The 26,897-nt window shown below is 31.9% G+C and overlaps 4 protein-coding genes and 1 pseudogene across 6 annotated transcripts; 2 read left to right on the top strand and 3 right to left on the bottom strand.

Annotated features, from left to right (window-relative positions):
* Window positions 1-2,028: 2,028 nt before the first annotated feature.
* LOC145591389 (ethylene-response factor C3 pseudogene) lies at window positions 2,029-3,016 on the bottom strand (annotated as a pseudogene).
* A 5,750-nt stretch (window positions 3,017-8,766) lies between these two features.
* Window positions 8,767-12,280, top strand: LOC145591368 (uncharacterized). Of its 3 annotated transcripts, none has more exons than XM_081647821.1 (3): window positions 8,767-9,134; window positions 10,012-11,360; window positions 12,079-12,280. In XM_081647821.1, the coding sequence occupies exon 2, from the start codon at window positions 10,020-10,022 to the stop codon at window positions 10,872-10,874; it is 855 nt and encodes a 284-aa protein (XP_081503947.1). In that variant the 5' UTR covers window positions 8,767-9,134; window positions 10,012-10,019; the 3' UTR covers window positions 10,875-11,360; window positions 12,079-12,280. The 3 variants fall into 3 exon arrangements, with proteins under 3 accessions (XP_081503947.1, XP_081503931.1, XP_081503939.1); XM_081647805.1 differs by having other exon boundaries at window positions 8,768-9,134; window positions 10,020-11,360; XM_081647813.1 differs by lacking the exon at window positions 8,767-9,134 and having other exon boundaries at window positions 9,189-11,360.
* A 4,466-nt stretch (window positions 12,281-16,746) lies between these two features.
* LOC145591359 (uncharacterized) lies at window positions 16,747-18,203 on the bottom strand. The gene is made up of 2 exons (XM_081647794.1): window positions 17,328-18,203; window positions 16,747-16,998 (listed from the first exon to the last, which is right to left on the bottom strand). Exons 1-2 carry the CDS (start codon window positions 17,731-17,733, stop codon window positions 16,985-16,987), a joined length of 420 nt encoding a protein of 139 aa, XP_081503920.1. The 5' UTR covers window positions 17,734-18,203; the 3' UTR covers window positions 16,747-16,984.
* On the bottom strand, window positions 17,764-18,438 carry LOC145578102 (uncharacterized). Its single transcript, XM_081635495.1, has one exon. The coding sequence runs from the start codon at window positions 18,436-18,438 to the stop codon at window positions 17,764-17,766; it is 675 nt and encodes a 224-aa protein (XP_081491621.1).
* A 3,407-nt stretch (window positions 18,439-21,845) lies between these two features.
* Window positions 21,846-22,259, top strand: LOC145578093 (ethylene-responsive transcription factor ERF098-like). The gene has a single exon (XM_081635488.1). It carries the CDS (start codon window positions 21,846-21,848, stop codon window positions 22,257-22,259), a length of 414 nt encoding a protein of 137 aa, XP_081491614.1.
* The last annotated feature ends 4,638 nt before the right edge of the window (window positions 22,260-26,897 follow it).

Below are 26,897 nucleotides of genomic sequence, written 5' to 3'. Positions count from 1 at the left end.
CTTTGGTCAAATTGAGAAATTGTAAGTAATTTTACAGTCTAACAACTCAACAAGTTTTTCTTTGATAAGTGAGATCACTTCTTATGCAAGTAAAATTGAGTGGACAAGGATAACTGACTGGGCCATAACAATTGTAAGATTGGGCCCTACATATGAACCAACTCAGAAGGTCTTGTAAATTGGCCCAAAGATTTGACATATTTACTCTGAAAGATACACATCAGAGTAGTCTTTTTTCAAGATTTTAGAACCTAAATTTGATGCTTGTAATAGTTTTTGTGATAGAATTTTATCTTTAATTCTATTTCTATTTTTCAACACCGTTAATGAAAAATTAGCTGAGAATTTTAGATGCATTATATTCATTGTAAATAATACTCTTACTAGTTTGTGAATAACCTGTAGAAGTAAGAAAAATTGCATCACATGAACCTCTCTTGGGATAAATTCAGATTTATGTACATCAATACATCATGACACAATTGTTGTTTCAAACAAAAAATAAATAAAAAATAAATTGACATTTCAATAGTACCTCCATTTCATTTAACACAAACTTTAAAAAAAATCGGGTGTACAATAATTATTGTACATCCATTATCAAGATAACTTAAAGTGATTAAAAGTTACCCTTGAAATGAATAAAAGTTACCCCAATATGAGTTAAAGTAACCCAATTCAAATAAAAATTATCTACGTTTTATTAGTAAAGAATCAAATTTTAAATGACTAAAAATCAATTATTAGTGATTGAATGTAATTAAATTACCTTTATAAAACTTTTCTTGTTGTTGATTTATATAAAAATTGTATTATGTTTAAAGTTACCCAAAAAAAGACAAAAAGTTACCCTAAAATTAGCTAAAAGTTACCCTTATACTGCTCGATGTACACTAATATTAGTGTAAACCGGATGTATACAAAAGTTTTTGTTCATTTAATTAACCTCTCTTATTTTATAGTTGTATTACAACTTCTTTTACCAAGTAACTAGTGAGTCCGGCTTTGCGGAGTATTAATTATCTATTGTGTTGACACCTATTCTGCTGAAAAAGAACAGGGTCTTAGTTTGTTTGTTTTTTTTTTTTTAAACCAAGTAATTAACTAGTGTTAGTGGTGGTTCTATTAGCACATTGGTAAACTTTTTTAGTGAAAAGTAAGTGTCAAGGTAGCAAAAGAATACAAATTATAGATCAAAAGAGGGAAAAAAAACGAAGGGGTGGTTAAACGTCATATGAGTATAATACTGTTTGTGTGCCAATTGAAAACATTTGTATAAATTGACTAATTCATAACATGTAACCATAACTTTAGTGCACTAAACACAATACACGACCTATTATTTGGAGACAGTTAGACAGCTAACAATATCTTAAACACGTGATTATTATAATAAAGTTGAATATTATGATTAACACATTGGTCTTAGTTTTAGGCACATGTATTCACGAAATCACGAGACATAAGGAGCATGCATGCTTCAACCAATTTAAGCAATTACCATGTGTTTTAAAAATTAGAACTTTTACATGCCATTTGGACAGATTTATCCACATAATCCAAAATACATGATCACAGTTATTAATTTTTTTTTTAATTTATTAATTATACCAAATCAATCTTACAAAAAAAATTCAATAGTATCAAAGGAATCATAAGTAAATAGTTAATTATACCTTCCAAAAAAAAGAGAAGAATTCTAACTATGAGTAATATAGAATTTAGATTCTTTAAAAACAATTACAAATAGTTTTATGGATGAGAGTGAGGGATAACTCAAGTGGTTAGAGCTTCCCTCCCGAATAGTTCTGGGATCGGTTCTCACCCCCGCCCTTGTGGCTCTCTAAACACCAAAAAAAAAAAAAAAAAAAAAAAAAAAATCTATGGATAAAACAACTACTACTACATGATAACACGAACCTTCATTCTCCATATTTACAAAAGAAACCAAGGGGATAAACTAATAAAAAAAACATTTTTTTTTTCACAAAAAACGTCATAAATAATTAAGGAAATAAGTGGCATAAGTTAATAATAATTTATACTTTTATAACTCCCCTGTTTTTCCCCTGTTTTTAGGGAACAAGAAACAGAGCACCCAAAATTGTATCACTGTTTTTGTTCTTTTATCACTTAAGAACAACTCAATAATTGTTCCAAATAATCAGCTCCTAAATCTTCAAAAACCACCATATTTGTAGAACCATGATTAGAAGAAGTAGTATTAGTTTGATTCTTCACTTTTCTTTCTCTTTTTCTACTATTATTTCCCATTGATTTTCTGTTCATTAAGTGTTTTCTTTTCAATGCAATAACAGGGGAAGTAGAGCAATCTTGGTTATCCTCATCAAATTCTCCATTCTCTCTTTTCATCTCCTTCAATGATTCCCTAACTATCTCTACCGGAAAGTTGAGCACCGCCATCGGCCCCCTCATCGCGAATGCCGCTTGATCATAAGCCAAGGCGGCCGCCTCCGCATTGTCAAACGTGCCTAGCCAAACTCGAACACCGTTTCGTGTCGAGTCCCTAATCTCCGCCGCATACTTCCCCCACGGCCGCCTCCTCACCCCTCTATAGGACTTCTTTTCCACCTCCGTGGGCCCCACGTCACCTTGAGAGAAGGATGACGTGGCGGAGTTGGTTGAAGCAGGGGAAGCGGGATTTGTTTCAGCCCGATTCCCTTGCTGCGTGCCATGCTCTGATAACATGTTAAATAAGGCGATCTCATCTGAGTCGTTTATATTAAATGGGAGTTGAGGTAGTGTAACAGAATTGTAAGTAGACCAAAACTCGTCCCAAGGGAACGATTCTGATGATCCAACGGAGCCGGATGATTCCGACTCCGATGGAGTTGATTGAGGGTGGTGGTGGTGGTAGTAATTGTTTTGAGTTTGGTGTGAAGAGAAAGATGAATAATAAAAAGAATTATCCATCTTGAAGTTGAAAATTTAAGGCTTAAAAGAGTTAAGAAGACTCACCAATTGGAAAAATTTGATTCACATTCCCACCTTATTTATACCCCGTAAAATAGTGGACCAAAATAAAATGACATAGAAAAAGTAAGGTAATGCTAGTATAATAATGTCAAAACAAGGGTTTACTAGATTTTATTGATGTAAAATAATATGAAAGTGACATATTCTGAATTATGGGCAAAGGAGGATGTCCTAGAATTATTAACAATATTTTGGATAGATTTGATAGGAATATAAAGCAATTTTTCAATGTATGATGCTTTTTTTTTTTTTTTTTTAATTTAGCTTTTTGGTATATGTAGACATGTATAGTAGTTGATGTTTTGTGAGACTTGATAAGAGACCAAAATTTGAATGGATTTTAAGGTGAATTATTTTAAGCACGTGGGTCAATGGTTACCCCGGCGGCGTGGTCAAGGTAGGATAGCATTCAAGGTGATGTCATTTTATCTTTTTAATTAATGGTTTTTTTAATTGATTTTAATATTAAATTATAATATAAAGTTTGGATTTATTTGTGTCTTTTTCTAATGGGACCATCGAGCTTGTAGCATGGTCATGTTTAGTTATTGAATGAAATAATGGACAAACTATTTATAGTCAATGAAATTGGAATATTATTTATGTGGTAACTTGTTGCTAAAGGGTTACGTTAGCAAGTTCCATGTGGAAAGAGCTTAACTATGAATCGATTGGTAATAGTAAATATACTAGGTTAAGTCTCGTGCCATGCACAGTAATTTTTAATACTTAATACTTATCATTAGTTTAACACTATTATTTAATTATAAAAAATTATACCTAATTGTAAAATAAGATGAAAGTTCTGTAATTACAAAAAAAAATAACTAATAAAAATAACTAAGAATTACATTACAAAGTTATAGATAACAAACTATTATTGCATATTATAGTATAAAAAAATAATATCTTTGTTTGAATGTGTACAAATAGAATATACTTATCAAATAGGAAATGAAATATTATTGCATAGTTTGTATTAAAAACTTCTCCAAGAAGCTTTGGCCAAAACATAAAAAAAAAAATAAAAAAAAAAAACAAACAAACTTTTGGAGGGAAAATTTTCACCAGGAGATGACATGTGTCATTCCTGGTTTCACCTTTAGTATAAAGTTATAGATAGATTGTTTAAAGATATTTAGTAAAAATTAATTTTAATTATAATTATGATATGAATTTGTAATTTTATAGAATAAAATAATAGCAAATCAATAAAAGTCGTCAACTTTAATTAGTAACAATCCGGTGAAAAAAACAATAAAAGTCAACTTTAATTAGTAACAATCCGGTGAAAAAAAGTGTGTGATAGATATTCTTTGCCTTTAAAATAAACTATAGAGTAAATAAAATTAAAAACTTCCATAAACACCTTCTAATCTTTGTTGGGTTTTCTCATAATTGTTTGTTAAAATAAATTATTGGGTTAATAAAAAAAAAATGAAACATATACTTTATATTAATACTTCAATTTTTTAATTTTCTAAAACCCTACAATTATCTAAATACTCCGTGTAGCCTAAAGCAAATATTATTTGTACTTCCCGAGGGAACGAGCCTTAATTTGATTAATGTTTTTTTAGCTAGTCACAATTAAAGAGTTGAGTTATAGATAAGAGTTGAGTTACAGACGATTAATATTAGGAAAATTTTTAAATTACCACCAAAAAATGTATGCATTTTCAAAATAACCAGCCGTTTAATTTTTTATTTTATTTTACCACCCCTTAAATTAAAAAAACTACTCAGATTACCACCCATTTCAAAATTCCGGTGGATTTCGGTTATGTGAACCCTCCTAACGGCTACTAACAGTTATGTCTACACATTACAATCAGCCATGTCTTCACTCCACCTCCCCCTTAAACCAGTTTATTGGTATAAGACAACCTAAAACCAAAAGAAAACAACGAAAAAATTAAGAGCTTGTTGTTTAAATTGCCACTACTACTAATCATCTTCTTCTTGTCACCACTAATAGTCGTTGGGTGGGGCCCACATAAGAGAAATTCACCGGAATTTTAAAATAGGTGGTAATCTCTGAGTAGTTTTTTAATTTAAGGGATGATAAAATAAAATACGTAATTAAACGAGTGGTTATTTTGTAAATAAATACATTTTTTTGTCGTAATTTAAAAATTTTCCTTAATATTACGAAATGCTTCCTAGTAACTATGTAGCTTATTACTGCCGTTACTGGGGTCTAGAAAGGAAGCCGCATACGAGGTTTCATGTGAAAGAAACATTCCAAAATTCCTTAAATGGCAGGCATACGTAAGGGTATTGCTTAGCCTAAGCATCATCAACTATATACAAATACATACAGAAAATGACAACTATCGATTAAGATTTCACCTCAACACCAAGCCAAATTTCTTTGACAAAAAACACCAAAGCCAATTTTGAAATGATGACATTAGGGACACAAACTAACTACAAACATTGTACATCACAATTAAAGCATTTAGATAATGTTACATCTAATAAATATTTTTGTTCCCCTTTTTATAGGATATGTATGCATACATTATTCACCAATAATAATCATTACTTAGCTTAGGGAAGTTTGTTTAAGCTTTTATACTACTGTTATGATCGATTATGAAATCGATCTAAGATATACTAAAAACAGTGCGTGTGAAGTGAGAAAAAAGATAGAAGTATGTATTGATTAGGTTTTTTTTTTTTTTTTTTGGTTGAATAAGAACTACAATAAATCACTTTTAAGGTTATATTAGTTAATATTTTATAATAAATTAATGTGAGTCGGTTAAACCTGACAAGAAGAAGGTAGATATAAAATAGGATACTACAGGTCTACAGCCCTCAACTACGACACTAAAATCTTTTAGAGAGAATTCTATTTGAGTAACAAAGAATTTAGTTTAAGTCAAGTGTAACATGAAGTTCCAAAATACCGTTCAATGATCACTAGGATTATGAACTAAAGTGATAATTTATATTAATTGACCATTGCGGGAGAATACTATCTACTACGTATTCAAATCATATAGCTAAGCTAGTATGTGATATTATTGCTACTCTATTACTTTTTTATGAGTGTAACGTAATAAGAAACAAAAATTGACGAATTTTTGCTCAAAATCAGTACGATTTTGTCATCATATTTCATTATAATTTTGTAACAATTCCTTTTTATTATAATTTTTTTTTTCTATTTTCAATTCAATTGTTTTCTTTATTAGAATCAGTTTATATAGTTATGTAGCAATAAATCTAAAAATTAGGTATGAGTGTAAACTTCTCTATTTCTTTTATTGCTACATATTTTTAATTATTGCTACGTTATATCCATATTAATTAGATAAATTTCGAACAATAAACAATGAATTGATAACTATGTGATTTACTCGTTCTTATATACAGTAAGGTGCGGGTCTCACTAGTATCCTATCTCACGAGTGGGGGTGGGGGGTGGGGGGGGGGGGGGGGGATTATGTCAGTTATGTGTGGCTGCTCTACAAGCTCTTCCTCAATAATGTCCCCGACATGAACTATAAGAGAAGACCGATATAGACCATATAGTAGTGCACCAGTGCATACAAAATCCCAAAGACCTTTCACATGTAAATTGCTATATAGTACAACTCTACTACAGTACTACTCATCAAATCAATACATACACCTCCCAACTAATGTTATCAATGCATCTCACATTTAAAAATTCACTTAAGTAATGTTCACTTTACCTTATATTTGCTGAGCTGAAATTATTTTTATTGAACTGAAATTAGTTTTGATAAACTTATATTATTTTTACTAAACTGAAATTAATATTACTGAACTGAAATTATTTTTTACGAATATTATTATTATTATGTTGAAGTGAACAGACCTTAGTAGTAATTTTTATTTTCTCCTTTTTCATAATTTTGATTTCAATACATACAATTATATCTTTTATTATTAATTTATAGTATTATTAATTTAGTTTTTTTTTTTTTTTTTTTGTTTAGGAAAAAGAAATAAAATAGAAGAAGAAAACTTCTAGAAGGAAGAGAATGAAAATGATATGCCAAAACTTAACGCTCAACCACCTATTGATATGATGCTAGCAATTAGTCGCATTTGTTTATTACTAAATCATTCATTGAAGGGTCCATATATAGAATGGCCCTCCGTTTAATTCACCAACTTAATTTGATTATTGATATTAAATTAATTTCTATATTTTGAAATTAGTTCTACTAATAAACCATTGCTCTTAACGTAGATGGTAGAACAAACCAAATTGCTAGGTATAACGAAGAATGATTTAACGTTGAAAGGTAAAGGTTCATGCATTCACCCCCAATATAATTTTTTATATTTTATTTTTGAAAAAAGAGAAAAGGAAAGTGCGATGCTACTTGGAATAATAATAACAATGGATATGGCCCCATGAATATAATACTTCATATGAGTCGTCTATGTCATGACAATGGACAATAGCTATTCATGCTTTAGCTATGCTATTCATCTTGTTGAAAATTAAAGAACTTATATAGTTGGAATTTATATAGACTTTTCCATCATTTTGAATAGTTTTTTTTGTTTACATAGTTTGATTTTCTTTTTGTTTCAAAAAAAAAAGTTTGATTTTCTTTATTAATAACAGCCATTTGAATACTATATCACTTGTGTTATTGTAATTAATTATTGTCGATCATCTGAATTTAGCCAACTTCATTCTTAATCTGTTATTAATATGGATTCATGCTCGAGCATGTGTAATGTAACATGTTGACGTATGTAATCCTAAATATAACACACCGGATAGTCAGGTCTGAAATTGATTGATCTTAGTTACTCATCAAATGAAACTCAGCTCATATAATAGCTCTTCGAGCATCTTCTCTTTTCCTTTTCTCCATTCTTATTAGTAGGATTGTGATACATGGTTTAGCATCAATCGATTCCTTTTGAACTACGAATGATCTATATAGACATATTCACGTACTATATTACATATACTTAAAAGGTCATATCTAAAAACACAAAATAGGTTGAATGGAGTGAGCCATATAGATATTAACAAGAAAATTAAGAGAATTAGATCATTATTAGGATAAGTTAATAATAATATTAACAAGGAGATTAAGAGAATTAGGATAAGAAAGTACTAGTAACATCTAAGCTTGAAGGGGCATAATCAACCAAAAAAAATATTATAACGAATGCGAAATACAATGGACAGATGCAATGAATCAAGAGTGGAGTGTGGACCAAGGTAAGACAAATTACAAATGCAATTGCATGTATAGTAGGGCAAATATAATTTAATGTGTCTTTTAAATTATAATTAGTCACTCGTGCCACGAGCATGACCCACACTAACGATGGGTCACGTGACTGCTTAAATTGTTTTACATATGATAGTTCCATTGCCAAACTTTGGTAGTCAAATATTGACCATGACTACACACGTGTGCCATGAATGCCATCATAGGTGATTGTGTGGATTCAAGTGTGAAGAGTCTACAATACACGACATATACCACTATTAATTTATTTATTTTTTAAAATTTTCCTTTTTTAATGACTCAAATGTAACTAGCTAGCTCATACTTTTGTGTTTCTTAAAACAAAAACTTTTGTGTACATTTGATGTTAATTTAGGGTAACTTTTAGACTATAATTTTTATCAATAAAACATAAATATCTTTTATATTACCTCTCTGATTTTTATTATTTGCAACTTTAGAATATTTTATATTTCACAAATAATACCTCAACGTTGCAAATAATAAAAATCGGAGGTAATGTATATATTAGGGTACTAATATATACCGGGTAACTTTTATTCATTACATGATAAACTTTGGTCAATTTAAAGAAACTTTGGTCAATTTAAGGAAACTTTGTAGCAGATGTACAATATTTTATTTTACATCCGATTTGCTTAAAGTATTTATCTTCTTAATTAACACTCCCATTGTCCACGACTTATTTACCTTTAAATCATACAGAGTATGAGATTTAAAACTTTACCTATAATAAGGTAAATAGTACTCCGAAATTGGTTAGGTTTTAACTGTTTTATTTTAAGTTTAACGGTGTCAAAACTCAAAAAGGCCTCGTCGTCACTACTCACAATTCTCGCACTCTCGCCCCAACAGCTCTTCCTTCAATTTGATCAGGTTTGTTGTTTAATTTTTCCTCAATTTTCTTAACAATGTCAAATTTGTATATTTAATTTCTTTATTTTCTTGATTTGGTTGAGTTTTAGTATGATTTTTGTCATTAATTTCTATATTTTAGAATTTACCTGTTTATCTCACTATGAATTTCATCTTTTCTCGATTTTTCCCATTAATTTGCTTTGTTCAAGTTTAATTTTGTGTAATTTAATGATAGTTTTACAATTGGTGAGATTTTGAAATTGCACTTGATTTAATTGATGAACCCTGCTTTATATTTACGCACTTTTGCCCTTGGTGGATGGAGATAAACTTGGATTTTCTCTTTGATTTGATTTGATGATTTTTAACCTATAATAATAATAATAACACCAATTATCGAATTTATGTGCAACGATTAGACATTTTTCCTTTCTGCTTTATATGTCAAATTGTTGCACTGTGCCTCATTTTTCAAATTTTTGGGGCAGAAATTTTTTATGGTAATAAATTCGGGTACCCTATGACCCGTCCCGAGATTTTCGGGTACCCGAAACCCAGGTACCCGGTAATATCGGGTTGGGTCATGGGCCGCGTTTTGAATGTTAGCACACGAATGTGTTATCAGAGAGATAGACAAACAGAGACTGAAGGAAAAACAATTTAAAAAATAGCTCTGGTATATGTAATTTTGAAGAATGGAGGTGTTTGTTCATAATTATATCCTAACATTGGTTTATGTTAGGATATAATTATGTTAATTAAGATATATTTTGTGAATATATTTGTATATATCTTATTAGGAGTTTTTGGCATGTTAAGTTAATGTTGTAAACCTATATATATGTGTTTAATGGTAAAGGCTTATTAAGCCGTTTTCTCCTAAATTTGTTGTAAGTTTAACAGATGGAGGTTGATGGAATGAATGTGGCAGAAGCGGAGACAGAGAAGAGGATAAAGAGGAGAAGGTTAACACCCACACCCACTTCTGAATTGGAAAGTGCTAAGGATGCTCTTATCCGGGTTCGTTTGTGTTATGGAGACATCAGATACGGCAACTTTAAGTGGTTTAAGGTTAACATCTCCAGCAGTATGCTTGACAAGCTTAACCAACCAGATTATTTATCATTGTCTAGTGATAACTCTAATAGTGTTATAGAATGTGACATTGATCCCAAATTCAATGGCCCTTTTGATATCCCAAAACCCATTCCATCCCCTACAATTGATAAAACTTTTAACAAATTGCCCCGCTGTGCTTCTGTTGGACCTGTAATGTACGCCCTTGGTGGTGACAGAACTGCATTCGACGACACCACCTTACACAAGATGATCAGTGATTCCTTAGGTCGTAATCTCATCCCTCCAACCATCATTGAGCCTGTTTCTGGTGGCAAACCCTCTTATACCCGCCCTCCTAAAAACAATAACATCGATAATTCATCTCACCGCCTTCACTATTTTGATTTCACCCAGCCTCACCTTCAGTGTCAGATCAATAAATGTCCCCTTAATACTCCTCGCTACCTCCCCAAACTGGTTACCATGGATGGTAAGCTTTATGTTTTCGGCAGTTACGATATTTCTGATGAGGAAGCTTGTTTTGGTGAGGTGTTTGATCCTAGCATCGGATATTGGGTGCCACTTCCAAAGCCTCCCTTTGGTAGGTTGTTCGACCGTGATCTCTTAGTTTTACCCATGCCCAAGTATGAGAGGCTTTTAGTGTTGGGATCCTATTCCAAAATAGTGTACCTTTTTTGACACACTCACATGGTATTGGCATCCTTACAACAATTGTCTTGATCTTGCTAGAAAACTCTCCAACTTTGGTGTTAGGCGTGGGACTAATGTTCTAATCTCTGAGTCCAATGCTGTTCTCTACTGGATCGGCCGGGGTGGGCGCTTTTGTGCCTACAATTTGTTGGATGGCAAGCATTGTACTACAGTCCTCTCTGGTTTTGATAGGGAATATGTAAACCATGTTGTGAGGGACTACACTGCCCATCCTTTAGTGTTTCTATCCTTATCCAAAAATCTCTTTGCCATCATATGGTGCCAAAAATCCATGGATGATTGTGGTCGTCTTTCATCTTGCTTGAGTATCAAGATGTTGCATTTCAATACGAATATTGATACTGATTCTGATTCTGATAACAAGATTGAGCCCTTCTTGGCTGTTACTATGGGGAAATGCCTGACCTATACGTTTCAGGACTTATGTGTCAATTTAATTGATGCTTACTTGATGTGAGTTTCTCTACATCCATCACTACCCTCATAGCTTTTGTTAATACTATATTATATGTTACCTTATATGGAGTAATTCTTTCGTATGTTGTGTTTGGGATTAATGATATCAACCTTTGCTCTGAATTAGTAGATTAAGTAGATTTATATTCGTTGTCTTTAGTTCTGTTAGGCTCCAAAACTACTGATTTCCAATTGATAAAAAAATGTTTTTCTTTGGAACCATATTTTCTGTGCATATTTCAATATTCAGCCTTAAAAAAAGGAATAGTGTTGGTAGGGAAATTGTTAATTGCTATGTCCTCATCTACTGCAATCAGAAGGCATATTTGTCGTGTCACAAATGAAGCCTGCGTATGATCCATCACCCTGTTAAATTGACTGAAGAACATGTGAAAAATCGGGTTTTAGGGATAGAAATCTTTACATCATGCTTGAAGTGTTAGCTCTGCGTGTTCTGTGGAATTGTTTGGCTAAGTAAGTTAGCTATCGGTGTATTAATCCTTTTGAATTCTCTTCAATTGGGCATTTAGAGTACCAGATATAGTTACAGAATACTTGTATGATGAAGCATGATATACCTTGAAATGGACTTTAGCACTCTTCTACAGAAAATATCTGTTTGCAATTGTGCATTTTATTCCTCAGCTAGTATAGCTAACACTGGCATATCTTGTTTGTCCCTGAACTTGAATTTTTCTACCTGTCACTCTGTCAGGGACTCGGGGATAAAGATGAAGGGAAGATATCAGCTCCGTGGTCGCTGCCCCCCGGTAGCATAGTAAGCTGGCTGTTGGAGCATGTGAAACCATTGGAGTTGCTGCTTAGAGTTATAGAGTACATGTTAATATAAGCCGGTGTAAGTTTATGTGTACGCATTATTTTAAGACTTGGAACTTTTTGAAACAACTTGAAGAGAATTTTATTGTGTTGCAAATAAGCAGATGTGTATGTCTATAAACAAACTGAAGATTCAGTATGATCATTGTTGTTACTAGCTAAGCAAAACCATAAAATGTCTTTTAACTTTGTTACAAAAAGGAAATTTTGCTACGACAACAACAAAACTGTAGTCTCAAAATGATTTGGTTTTGACTAACTTAAGGAACCATCCATTGGTTACAAATTGTAACTTACAATGTTTGTTTTGCTCATTAAATTGCAAGTAGGTTTTAGAAACTTTATAAATAGTGAATTGGTCTATTAGTTTTCATCATCAACTGCAAGCAAGTTTTGTAGTTGTCGTGTAATATCATATCATATAACTAATATATAAAGCTAAACTTTTAGGCAGGTCACGAAACAGCGACACTTGACATTACAACTTTTTGCCAAGTGTCGCGCCATCTTGGATAGATTTAAATAGATTTCGTAAGATAAAAAAGTTAGTTAAAAATTCCATTGTTAATCAAATTAGGATAGAATTTTAGAATAAGATGGTTAGTTTAAAATTTTATTTTCGATAAAATACCAAATTAAAACTTATAATTAAGCCACAAGACAACATCATGTAGCGTTTTAACTTTTCGCCAAGTGTCGTATCACGTTTGATAAATATAGATAGGCTTTGTAGCAAAAAAAAAAAAAAAAAAATTAGAATTCTATTTTCAATCAAATTGAATTATAATATAATTTTATCTTATAAAAGTCCACAAACAACCCGGGCATCTCACGGAGCACAAAACTAGTATTTTTTTTAAAGCTTATGCATTATCCGAGAATTATATATTCATCATCCGGATTCGAGCTGTACAAATTTTCTTTTTAATTTACGCATACAGTTATTCTTATAAAAAAAAACTAAAATCAATTTGCACCTACAAATCTATAATAGTACTTGGATATAAAAATCTGAAATAATCAATAATAGGACTATAGGAGCTTCGCTTTATTGCTGGGTACATGTCTGATGTGAAAAATTGTGAACGCACTTTGTATACACCGTATGAAATATGCATTGTACACCATAAGCTTGTACTATAAGAATAATTTTTGAGAATGTATACATAAGCTAATACGCCATGGATCAATATTCTTCTAACATTGTATGTGCTTCTTATAATGAATTTAGCCCAACTACAATAGTTGGGTAGCCATTATATTCAAAAACTAAGCGGCCGTCTCCAATACCTTTCTTTTAAGTGTTTGGCTAGAAAAGAGTTATTGCCTCTACCTCATTTATATAGTTCCTCCGTTATTTTTTATTGCACCATGAGGGATTTCACGCTTGCTAATGCATTTTTTTTAAGCTATGAATATCTTTAATTATACTTTTGTAAAAATTATAAAAAATTTATATTTGAAAAGAAGATTTCGAGACGAATCTAACTAGATCCCACATGACGATATTTTTCTGAATGGATAAATCACAAATGATGGTAAAAAAATATTAGTGAATAGTGTAAAAGACCTAATGGTGCAATAAAATTAAAGAAGTTTTCAAAGACTCAAGCTTTGTTTATCTGGTTTTCCAATTTGGAACCAGAGAGTTTTTTTTATATGCTCTGCTATTGAAGATTGAAAATTACATCAAAAAACCCCTGGCGGCTACAAGGCCCAAAGGGCTTATATACATGTATTCTAAGAAAACCTACATAGCTGTACAAAGAGACAAAAAGGAAGAAAAAAAATCATGTGAACAAATCACATGTTACAAATATTTACAGCACACAGCAAGCAAAATAAATAGAGCAAAATATGGGAGGAGCAGCACATGATTTTCAATATGCCCCCCTCAAGTTGGATCCGATGGAACGAGGCCCAACTTGAAGGATAAGTGTTTGTGCTGCTGTTCACTAAGTGACTTGGTAATCAAATCTGCTAATTGAAGAAAGGATCTCACATGTAAAACATTGAGAGTTCCATCCTGTATGCGATCCCTGACATAATGGCAATCCACATCAAGATGTTTAGTTCTTTCATGAAAGATAGGATTGTGAGCAAGATGAAGGGCTGATCGATTATCGCAGAACATGTCAATTGGTTTCTCTACATCAAACCCAATCTCCTCCAATAAATGTATTAGCCATTCAATCTCACTAGTTGTCTGAGACATACATCTGTACTCCGCTTCAGTGGACGATTTAGACACTGTCTTTTGCTTCTTTGTCTTCCAAGAAACCAAGCATCCTCCTAAAAATACACAGTACCCGGTTAAGGACTTAGCACTATAAGCACAAGCACCCCAATCTGAGTCGCAAAAGGCTGACACTTTCATGTTTGTTTCTGCAGGATAATATAGACTTCAATTCATTGTCCCAACAAGGTATTTGATTACATGAATTGCTGCTTTCAAATGCGGCTTTCTTGGTGATTGCATATATTGACTTAATTGTTGTACGCTATATGATATATCTGGTCTCGTAAGATTCAGATATAATAGTTTTCCAACAATTCGTCTATAAATTTCTGGATCTTCAATCAATTCTCCTTCCTCAATAGACAATTTGATTCCCTTTGGAAATGGAAATTTTGTAGGTTTACATCCTTCCATTCCAGTAGATTTCAAAATGTCTAAAATGTATTTTCTTTGGTTCATGACTGTTCCTTTTGCGTTCCTCGCAACTTCTATTCCAAGAAAATATCTCATTTCACCTAAATCCTTAATGGTGAAAGCTTCATTCAATCCCTTCTTCACTCTCATTACCTCATCTTCATCATCTCCACTAATTAGAAGATCATCTACATACACCAAGATCAAGGTTTGTTTCCCATTTTCCTTCTTAGAGAATAATGAATAATCTTTCTTGCTTTGTTTGTATCCTTTCTCTAAGAAATATTTTGTAAGCTCAATATTCCATTGCCTTGACGCTTGTTTAAGACCATAGATGCTCTTCTTTAATCTACATACCTCACCTTCTTTTGCCTCTGTATAACCTCTAGGCGGCTTCATGTATACTTCTTCATCTAGATAACCGTGCAAAAAGGCATTGTTTATGTCAAAATGGTGTAACTTCCAATTAAGCTTTGTAGCAAGAGCCACAAGAGTTCTCACTGTACTGAGCTTGGCTACAGGTGAAAAGGTGTGCTTGTAATCCTTTCCTTTTACCTGCTTATCTCCTCTAGCTACTAATCTAGCTTTCAACCTTTCAATTTCACCATTTGGTTTAAATTTGATTTTATATACCCATTTTGAATCGATTGCTGTTTTTCCTGGTGGTAACTTTTCCAAATCCCACGTATGATTGTTCTCCATTGCCTTTAGTTCTTGTTCCATTGCCTTTACCCATTCTGGATCCTTGGATGCCTCGCCATAGTGCGCTGGTTCCTTCACCAAGAGAACATTGTTTAAAGAAGCAATGTAATCTTGTGAATACATTTTCGAATCTGTTAACTTCGCTGAGATCAAGTTTGCTGACAGATCACCATTTCTTTTCCCTGGTATGTCTGTTATATAATCAATGAATTTCCTTGGTAAAATAGAATTTCTACTTGACCTTCTCTCACCTCCTTCTTCTTGATTTACTTGCTCCATGGGAACCTCTTCTGTTAGCTCTGCTGTAAGCTCTCGATCATCATCATTATCAGCATTCAAATTATTGTCAATCTCCTCCTGCTCCAAAAAATCGATCTCATCTTCAATCTCTAATAGATCTTTTCTGAGACCTCTCACAACACCATTATCTTCATTTGTAACCAAAAAGGGAAATATATTTTCTTTAAAAACAACATCTCTACTCACGAATATTTTTCTGCTTTCAAGTTCCAGTAACTTATACCCCTTTTGATTGTAAGGGTATCCCAACATAATACACCTTAATCCTCTTGGAGCAAACTTGTCTCCCGGCTTCCTATGCGGGCTTGCATAGCACAAACTTCCAATGACTCTCAAATGGGCATACTTTGGTTCTTTCTTCATGAGCCTGTAATATGGTGTTTCCCATTTAATCACTGCACTTGGCAGTAAATTAATTAGGTGAGTAGCTGCCAGAATGCATTCACCCCATAAATATGTAGGTAGGCCTGCATGTAATTTCAATGCTCTAGCTGTTTCAAGCAAGAATCTGTGCTTTCTCTCAACCCTTGCGTTCTGTTGAGGCACTCCTTCAACACTTCTTTGATGTATGATTCCTTTATCAGCTAGAATCTTCCCACATTCATTTTGAAAAATTTCGGTTCCATTATCGCTCCTCAAAATTTTAACTGAGGTTTTAAATTGATTCTCTACATGAGCTAGGAAATTACAAATGACAGATTTCACCTGTTCTTTATTTGACAGCAAATGTGTCCATGTTGCCCTGCTGTAATCATCTACAATCGTTAGAAAATAACTTGCTCCTGTAATAGATTTAGTCCTATAAGGACCCCACAAATCAACATGTATTAAATCAAATATGGTTGCAGCTATTGATTTGCTGGGAGCAAAAGGAAGCTTATGATGCTTCGCTACAGAACAAGTGTCACAAAAGTACTCCTTTAAATCACTACATTTGCAAAAATTCAAATGTTGCATCTTAGACGCGGAAACATGTCCAAGTCTAGCATGCATCAAGTCTAAATTTACTACTTTATTACATTTCTTCATCTCTTCTTTCTTCATGCTAACTTCCTGCATTCCTGTCTTCTCTTCATTCATCACTAGCTTATACAGGTCATTCTCATTCTTCCCAAACTTTACATTCTGATCAGTGGAAGGGTCCTGTAACAAGCATCCATATCTATCAAATAACAGTCTTACATCTGTCTTTTCGACCAATTTCCCGACAGACAACAAGTTATGTTTGAAGTGATCGACATACAACACATCATTCAAGACCACATTAGGATTTATCCTCACACTTCCAATTTCAGAGACAACTTTAATGGTGCTATCAGGAAGGCCTACCCTGATTCTTTTATCTAAAGTTTTTAAATTGTGCAAAATATTTTTGTTCCCTGTCATGTGGTCACTAGCACCTGAATCTATCAACCAAGTATTCTCAGATGAATTTTTTTCATTATTTATTGCATTAATAACTGTAATCTTACCAGCAAAATTGCTCTGGCTGCTCATACCTCCTTTCTTCTTCTCTTCCAATGCTTTCATCACTTCTTGAACCACGTTAGCAATGAAGGTATTGTCTGACTTCATTCCATTTGACTCTCTGGATTCAAGTGGATTGTCATTGACAACAGCATTTACGTCTGCAAGGATATTTGATGCTAGCCTTTGAGTCGATTTTCCCTTGCCACTCTTGAACCATTCCGGATATCCCAACAATTTAAAACATTCATCCTTCACATGTCCTCTCATTCCACAATGCTCACATTTCTTGGCTTGCTTCTCAAGCCTCATTTTCTTGTAATCCTTCTTTTGGAAGTTCTCAATGGCCCCAAAGCTTTGGTTATGTCTGTTTGCAGCTAATGCACTAATTTCAGAACCTACATTGTTCATCTCCCCAGTAAGCTGCTTTTGCCTCTCCACCTAAAGTACCAAATTGTATGCTTTGTTCACTGGGATGAGAGGTTCAACGCTCAAGAAATTGCTCTTCATCTGGTCATATCCAGAATTGAGTCCCATAAGAAACTTCATGAGTTTGTTGTTCTGCTGCATTTCGAATACTTTCTTCACTACATTACATGTGCATTTGCTCATTGCACCACATGCACACTCTGGTAATTCCTCCAGTTCCTCAATCTGGTCCCACAGATCTTTCAGTTTGCAATAATAATCTCCCACTGGAAGATTGTTTTGTTCGAGTTCCCAGAGTTCCTTTTTGAGTTGAAATAGCTGAGGAGCGTTTGTTTGCCCATATCTCTCAACTATTTCTTCCCACAACTTCTTGGTGGACTGCATCGTCACTAGGCTACTCGCAATTTCAGGTTTCATGGTAGCCAACAACCATGACCTTACCATGTAATCACATCTCGTCCATTTCTGGATTTCATCTGGTTCCTGTGAAGGCTTAGGGTGCTTACCATCAAGAAAGGCCAGTTTGTTCTTAGCTCCTAGAGCAATTCTCACACTTCTACTCCACTTTAAGAAGTTATTGCCATCAAGCATAATGTTCCCAAGCGGTGTTGAAGCACTTTCATTTACAGTAATAAAAAGAGGATCCTTGTATGGATTCAAATTGCTGGTTGTGTTTGGGTCACCCATTTTATTGAAAGACTTTTTTTTTTTTTTTTCGTTTAAAACAATTCAAGAGCCTATGAAAACTCTTAATCACCGAGGATCTTACAACCCCGCTCTGATACCATAAAGAAGTTTTCAAAGACTCAAGCTTTGTTTATCTGGTTTTCCAATTTGGAACCAGAGAGTTTTTTTTATATGCTCTGCTATTGAAGATTGAAAATTACATCAAAAAACCCCTGGCGGCTACAAGGCCCAAAGGGCTTATATACATGTATTCTAAGAAAACCTACATAGCTGTACAAAGAGACAAAAAGGAAGAAAAAAAATCATGTGAACAAATCACATGTTACAAATATTTACATCACACAACAAGCAAAATAAACAGAGCAAAATATGGGAGGAGCAGCACATGATTTTCAATAAAAATAAAAACGCATGATGTATAATACTTTGAGTTTTATGATTGTCAATCAACTAACTCTATTGAAAATTTATGTTGAGACTAAATCAATGACAATTTACATACTTTTTTTTCATTAAGAGAATAAATACTATATACATATATATATATGGTCAATAATTATCTAATGCAATAAAGTTTAAGCGTTGTATTTTTTATATAATAAAATATACAATGTTATTTTTGGGTTCATATAACATTTCAGTGCATGCATATTTCTTTCAATTATATCATTTATTAAAGTATATAATTTTTATTAGCTGGTTAAATTAGATCACTATTTTAGAATTATCGAAAAGAAAAGAGCATCTTCACCCTCAATAAACAACGTCGAACATTGCATCAAAAAAATAAATAAAATAAACAACGTCGAACATATGTCATTACTCATTAGCTTTATTAAGTGAATAACATTATGTATCGTGAGTATTAGGGATATAGAAAAAGTCCTCATGTATTACACGTCACAGGTTATGTATACTCATATAACAACAAAAGGTGTTGAACGTAATTTATTACACAACTTCAACCCGTCACTTTGGACCATCAAATGTATCATTATATACTTTCAAGCCCGCCACCACTCATCAATAATATGAGGTATATATTACTCTGTATATACGAGTATACTTAACTAATTAAGCTAATTGACATGCATTTATCGTATTAATAAAGGTTATAAATATAATACTCCGTACAAAATAGAAGCAATTCAAGCAACACATGAGAGTTAATTCTTACATTTTTTATCTTGAAAATTAAGGTAAGATAATAAGATATTAGGATATATACTTGCATTTTCTAAAGGGTTAATACTAAAAACAAAAATATTCATATAATTAATAACGTATGTGCAAAATTGTGCATAATAAATCATAAGTTAAGCTAACACATCTCTTTCCACTTGAATAAGGCGACCATCTATTCAAATTAAAGCCAGCTGAAGCAAATGCATGCATCAAATGCCTCAATTAACTGCCAGCACAACAAGATTTTTTAAGAACTTATATTATAGCAACTGACATTACATACGCACCTATATACATCAATATTACAATATATGTATATGTTGTTCACTACTACTTGTTTTTTTCAGTATTCCGATCCACCTAGTTGATTCGGATTTGAGGACCAGTTCTGGGTGATTAGGTTTCACTCTCCTCTCAATTGTTGTTGCGAGGGATTGAATACAGGTCTGTCCTACCAAGTGTAGTCCCAGCAATCATCACTACACCAACATCCAATTGATATCCACTCCTACTTGTAATTGTAAGCATAAAAATGATTATGGAAATTTTATAGTAGTCATTTAAAATATGACTATTATAATGTGTTAATGATTATATAATTTATAATTAACATATTTTTTTTTGTAAAAGCTAAACGTTGCCCCCGAATCTCTAAGTAACGCCCACATTTATAACTTAAAAATACGTTCCTCCCCTTGTTATAAACCAATTAAATTTACCTCAAATTTTTTAACAATCTATGAATAATCACAGCTATACAGGAGGTTGATTCATAATTTGCTGATGTTGCATCACGCACAACTTCATAAATGTACTCGTAATTATGATCGTATTATTACATCGAGTGAAGGAAATACTACTCTTGAGTGACTAAAGTTTATATATTCTCTGATTTCTCTCCTAGTTTCATGATTTCCCTTCTGATTTTTTCAAATTTTGGCAAAGATTTATCCTTAATCGTAAGAGCAAGTTACCATTGTAGTAAAATAGAATGGTCTTATGCTAATCTTTTCATAATAAGAATTTGTAGACATTTTGTATAGAATTTTGCCGGTAAAACTACAAAATAACATAAATTTTGGGTGTATACAAAAATTACATTCTAGGAAAAAATACCCATTGTTTTCGCACAGCCAAGAAGGAAATGCCCAGAAATTTAGATTCTTGGATTTCTATTTTATACCAAAAATGAAATAATATGCTAGCTAGCTCTTGAATTATCAATGACCATTAATAATTAGTAAAATTCTATTAAAAATATTTACTACAAAAAAAAAAAAAAAAAAAAAAAAAAAAAAAATAAAGAAAGAAAACCAACATTGTGGAACTAACATAGGGTGAACTTGAGTATTTCGTATTATTTTTGAATAAGATTTAGTTCTCGATTTAGTTTTAGCTAATTAGATCCAAATGCTAAGGGTCCAGCTCAGTTCTGGTTAGTTCACTTCAATTTTTATCATAATTTTTTCTCTCATAAAATATTCAGTTGAGTTTAGTTTAGCTCAGCTCCAATAAGTTCATTTAACTCAATTCAGTCAATCAGAACATACCCTAAGATGCGAAGGTGGATTAGGCTAAGGGCATTATCAAATTCATCACCTTTTTTTACAAAATGATTGTAACTTGTAAGTTGTAATTTTGTAAATAGGCTGAAAAGTCCTAACATAAGATTTATCTATCATATCATTTGTTTGGGAAATAAGATGAATACAACCATAATCCTTGTATATCACACGTCACAGGTTATTAATTCTAACATATTGTACACGTAATATACTTTTATATTATTGATTTATATAATCATAGCAACAAAAAATGCATGAAATTTTAAAACACTAAACAGTAAACACCCATGTATGGGGTCCAATGGTCCATCCATGGTTCTTGTTCCTTATTGAAAACATTTTCATAGTATATTAATAAAGGCACATAAATCAAGGTGTTGAACGTAATTTAGACATCTTCAACATCAACGTCAACCCGTCACTTTGGACCGTCAAATTTTTCATTAATCACTTTCAAGCCCGCCACCACTCACTAGCTTAATTTATTATTTGCCACCAAATTATTCAACTATATAAATATATGTAATTCGCCTCGTACATAATCCATAGTCTTCAATAATAACTCTTCATGCATCCTTAGTTCATATATATATATATATATATATATATACACACAACATCTACATAAATTTTAAAAAACTTGTACAAGTCAAAAAAATGGAAGGTGACAATAATAACAACAAAGGTAATACCGCTTCAAAGTATAGAGGCGTTCGGAGGCGTCCATGGGGGAAGTTTGCGGCAGAGATACGTGATCCTAAGAGGAATGGCGCTCGTTTGTGGCTTGGAACGTTTGACACGGCCGAGGAGGCGGCTCGTGCTTATGATAGGGCGGCCTTTGCCTTGAGAGGTCACCTTGCAATACTTAATTTTCCTAATGAACAACACTATCATTCTAGTGATAGTAATAGTGTTTTTGGTAGAGGAAGTTCTTCTTCTTCTTCTTCTTCAACGTTTTCTAGAGAGCAAGAGGATCAAAAACAAGTTATTGAGTTTGAGTACGTGGATAATAATGTGTTAGAAGAGCTTCTTGATGCAGAACATGATTTAGTAGGAAGATATAATCAATAAGTAGTAGATTTTTTCTACTTAAATTAGCATGTTTCTTTATTATCTTTTTATTTTTCTTTTGTTTTTAGGGGTTTAATTTCTTCATAAATAATCGATGTACTTCAAGTTTATGATGTAGTATATGAGTATATCACTACTTTTTAATAATCTACTTTCTTTTATTTTCTAGAATAATTAACGCAATGTCTAACTCTTTGCTCTCATTTAATTTGGTTGTCTTAACTCTCAACCATATTATATATGATGATTTCATTATGACTAAATGAATTTAGGCTCTTAGACTGTTATTTAATCTAAAGCATATGTATATATAAATGCTTTTCAAGCTATGTTCACATGTATGTTTTAATTAGTTAGTTACTTTTTTCTTTGATTTATGAATGGTTACTTGGTTGCTTATTGGTCAAATCGGAATCATTATAAGTCAGTTTGACGATGTAATTTGAATCAATGACAAGACAACTAAATTAAAGCCACTTGAATGTAATTAATATACTGATAACCAAGTAACCAACAACCTTCACGTACATTACTTATTACTCTATCGTATAATTTTTATTCTTACTCTTATGTATATATTCTATGATGGAATTGTAAAAAAGCATGGGAACTAACATAAATACTTGTTCAGTGCATGGTAAGAAGCTAGGTAAAAATAATAATAGTGCAACAATGTACAAGGATGACGAGTCCAATTTTGCCTTAATAATTTCCAAATACGTTTCAAAGACTCTTCTTCAATATCTAGCTACTTGTAAAGTTGTAAGAAAATGAAATAATAGAGTAGAACCAAAAATAAAAAAAATAAAAAATAAATATCGGTAGGCCTTAACATGTACTTCGTACTACGTACGTTATATGGAGCCGCCCACAATTATAGTACGTAATGTTAATTCATTAATTTCTTAGTTGTAGTTAATTGGTGTGTTCAAGTAAGCAAGAAATTAATGTAAGGGTTACCCAAGTACGAGTATTTTGCCCTCATTTATGCTATATCGTCATCTATATGGTTCATACCAAACCCGAATAATGCCATCACTAGTAAACATTATTGATTGTACTAGCGTAGTCACACTTTACTCATACGAATAATGTGAAGCTCCATAAATTCGTCAATCAATCAACATTTCACATTTCTTTCAATTGCTAAATAGGAGCCTAGACTCGCTTCATTATTTTGCATGTTGTTGATTCAAATCATAAACATTAATCATATACGATGTATTTTATATGTACATTTAATAACAATTAAAAACAAGATAAAAATTTAAATTATTTGATTTATTTTTCGTACTGCTAAATGTAGTACGTGCTTATTTTAAATAAAAAAAGGTGTATGAATACAGTTTTTTTTTTGTTTATTACAAATACAGAGTATTCAGTTTTTCTAGCAACAAGTTCTTGACCGTAATTTGTTCAATTAATGTCCAACAATTAGATCCAAACAAGTTATTGTACTGCCAGAAGACTCTCTCATATAATCTTAGGTCATCTTCTTTAACATTTTCTTTGCTATAGACTAGCGGTGTTTTAGCAAAATGGATTGGTTGACTACTTGACTCGTGACTTCGACTTCCTTAGAATCTTTACATTGATATACTTCATAGTACGTTCATATTCTTTTATAAAGTAATATTATATGAAGTATGAACATATAATGTAAGGTATACTGATCATTTTTTTAATGTAAAATAATAAAACTAGCACAAGTTATGACATATCTTATGTTTATAGGTCACTTAACTAGAATAAAGATAAAAAGATGTATATCAATTATAAAGGCGCGCAAGATGTGATTGCTGTTGATTTTTACTTGGCTTTTAATGAAAGTTAGTAGCTTTCGTCATTTACTCGATAAAAAAAAGGGTAATAAAGTCCTTTTGATGAATTTAAAACTATATATCTATAATTTGAGATTGTACGCAGCTGAAAATTTTGCCAACATGCCTTTTATTTGTTATGGCCTAAAATTCAAATGATGAGTCAACTTATAGAAAATCTTAGGTTACGATGAATGAAGCATGCATTCGAGAGAGAAGTGATTAGTGTTGAAATGTCAATTCAGCCTAATGCTTCATCATACACGGCCCATAATTTCCAAAACTTGTAGTCTTATCAAACTTTGAAATTTTAGAAAATGATGCCACAAACAAAAGTTAAGTGAGAGGTGCATCTTTAATTCTTTATAGGTCCTTACTCCTTAGTTTGTTCATTTAAATACTTCATATATACATTATTATAACAATAATTTCATATAATTTGACTATAGTTTTAACTTATATGAACATAGATAGATTACTAGATTATTAACACTTTATCTCGACTCATGAAGTTTTGTACTTCGTATTACATATTGCCTCTGGTTTTTTTAGTTGCCACCATTTGACTTTTATGCTATTACAAATTATACTTTGACTAGGTTTTGTGATTTATAGATCTTAATTGTTAAAATAGTGCGTTGACTAGGTATTGACTTTTACACTATTTACAAACTACACTTTTATGCTATTCACAAACAATAGTCAAGTGGAATCTTATTTGAATTGTCTCAATGTATATTTAAATAATACTCAACCACTTTTTATAACTTTACAATGCCTGTAGTGAGCGATATTAATAGTTAAAATAGTATGTTGATAAGCGTGATGAAAGAAAAGTATCGACTATATAAAACGAAAGTAGTACTACCTCTGTTTCTTATTATGTGCAACAAAGGAATATTTTATATCTCACAAATAATACCACTTTGTTGCACATAATAAGAAACGGAGTTAGTATATAATTTAACAAGACAAGTTTGTAGTGGAAAATCTTTTAAACGTATCATTTAAATTGAGTATGATTAAATTAAGTTAATTTTAAATTTTTGAGTCCTATGCAAGTTATGAGACATTTGTTTCATTTTCATCGAATTTAGATATTTCAAACTCCGAATTCATATTATGGCATTCTATACATCTCTAATTATTGCTTTCTTTGTCTTATTGTTGTTCTATTTTAACTTTTATAATTTTCTATTTATAACTTTGACCTAGTATCTTTAATCTCGATTAAAAAAAAAAGTATAAAAGTTACGGTGTAGTATTTTGGTAATGTACAATGAGACAAATGCCATGACAATTTACATGACTTTGCATTATTCTTTTAAAGTGGAGTCTTTCAAAAACTATGTTGTCATTATTTTCCGACTTGAATTAAACAATTGATGTATGTAATAGATAATACGTACTCTCCATAAGATTTCATGAATACATAATTCATTTAAAATCCAGATTAATATGAATCTAATAATAATTGAGTATTGTAGTTTGTATCATAGACGAGATGAATAATTCGACAGAGATAGGAGAAAACTCCCACATAATGGAGATGTCATTGGTCCAATTCTAGTTAAGGGCTTACTTAGAAAAAATGACAGCCCAAAGAAAAGCTATAACAACCTTTGTAAGTAGAGAGCAAGAGAAGAGGAAAGAAAAAACAATTAGGTTAATATTCTTTTATGTTAAATTAAATCATCTATAATATTTTTAACTCTCTCGACTTTTTAAAAAGTAATTTCAATACAACGACCTATTATACGCTTTCAGTTGGTACACGATCCAATACTCTATTGTTGATGTAGTGATAGAAAAAACAAAAATTAAATTCAATCTAATTCAAAATAAAATTAACATAAAGTATTTTATAGTGACCTAAATAAATTTTCACCTTTCAAAAGTAATTTTCTTTACTACTAGTATTAGTATTAGGTGTGACATGCATCAAAGGACCAAATGGTGTTATTAATTTTGAATTTTGATTAAGCCATAAAAGTCAAGCGGTCCAATCGTGAAAAGTAAACCTTTGGAAACAATAATTAATGTTGACAAATTGAAAAAGTCATTAAGAAAGTCAATGATTCTTGTGGATGATGTTCGAAGTACAATAATGACCACGAGAAGGAGGAACTAACCTTGTAACAGTATAAATAGCCTCAAAATAGCTGATTAAAGCTTTTTTTTTTTTTTTTTCGAAAAAACATCTAAAGATCAACTTGGTTATTTGTTAATAAATAGTTTTACCCGTAACACAATCCAATCAAATCTTCCTTATTACAAATATTAAATAATGTTTAAGATTTGTGGCAAGTGGGTATAGAGTATAAGGTAGAGAATGTGAGAGAGTGCCAATGTACAATGGATACTTGGAGAGTTGGAGATAAGGAAAAAAAAAAAAAACTTTAATCTCATAGAAATTGAAGGAAAAAAAAAAAACTTTAATCAACACTAGCATTTTATTGACAAGCGCAACGCTTATTTAAAGTGACAATGCTAGATAGAGTAATAATTTGTAAAAGATGGCATGTCAAATTCCTAGAATTTTAAAACAAGATATCGTGTTTCCTACTTTTATTGACTTACGCCGCAACTAGTCAAATTCCTAGAAGTTTAAAACACAGTACCGTGTTTCGCCCCTCTATTGACTTATGCATGTTGAAGTCAAATCCATAGCAGTTGTAAACACGGTACCGTGTTTCGTCCGTCTATTCACTTATGGCACAACTACTCAAATTCCTAGAAGTTTAAAACTTGGTACCAAGTTTAAAACTTGGTACCGTGTTTCTTTCCTCTATTGACTGATGTCACAAATAGTCAAATT

This window comes from Chenopodium album, chromosome 2, assembly GCF_948465745.1.
Source record: "Chenopodium album chromosome 2, dcCheAlbu1.1, whole genome shotgun sequence".
In the NCBI taxonomy this organism is placed as follows: Eukaryota; Viridiplantae; Streptophyta; class Magnoliopsida; order Caryophyllales; family Amaranthaceae; genus Chenopodium; species Chenopodium album.
This window is presented reverse-complemented; position numbering and strand designations above follow the sequence as displayed.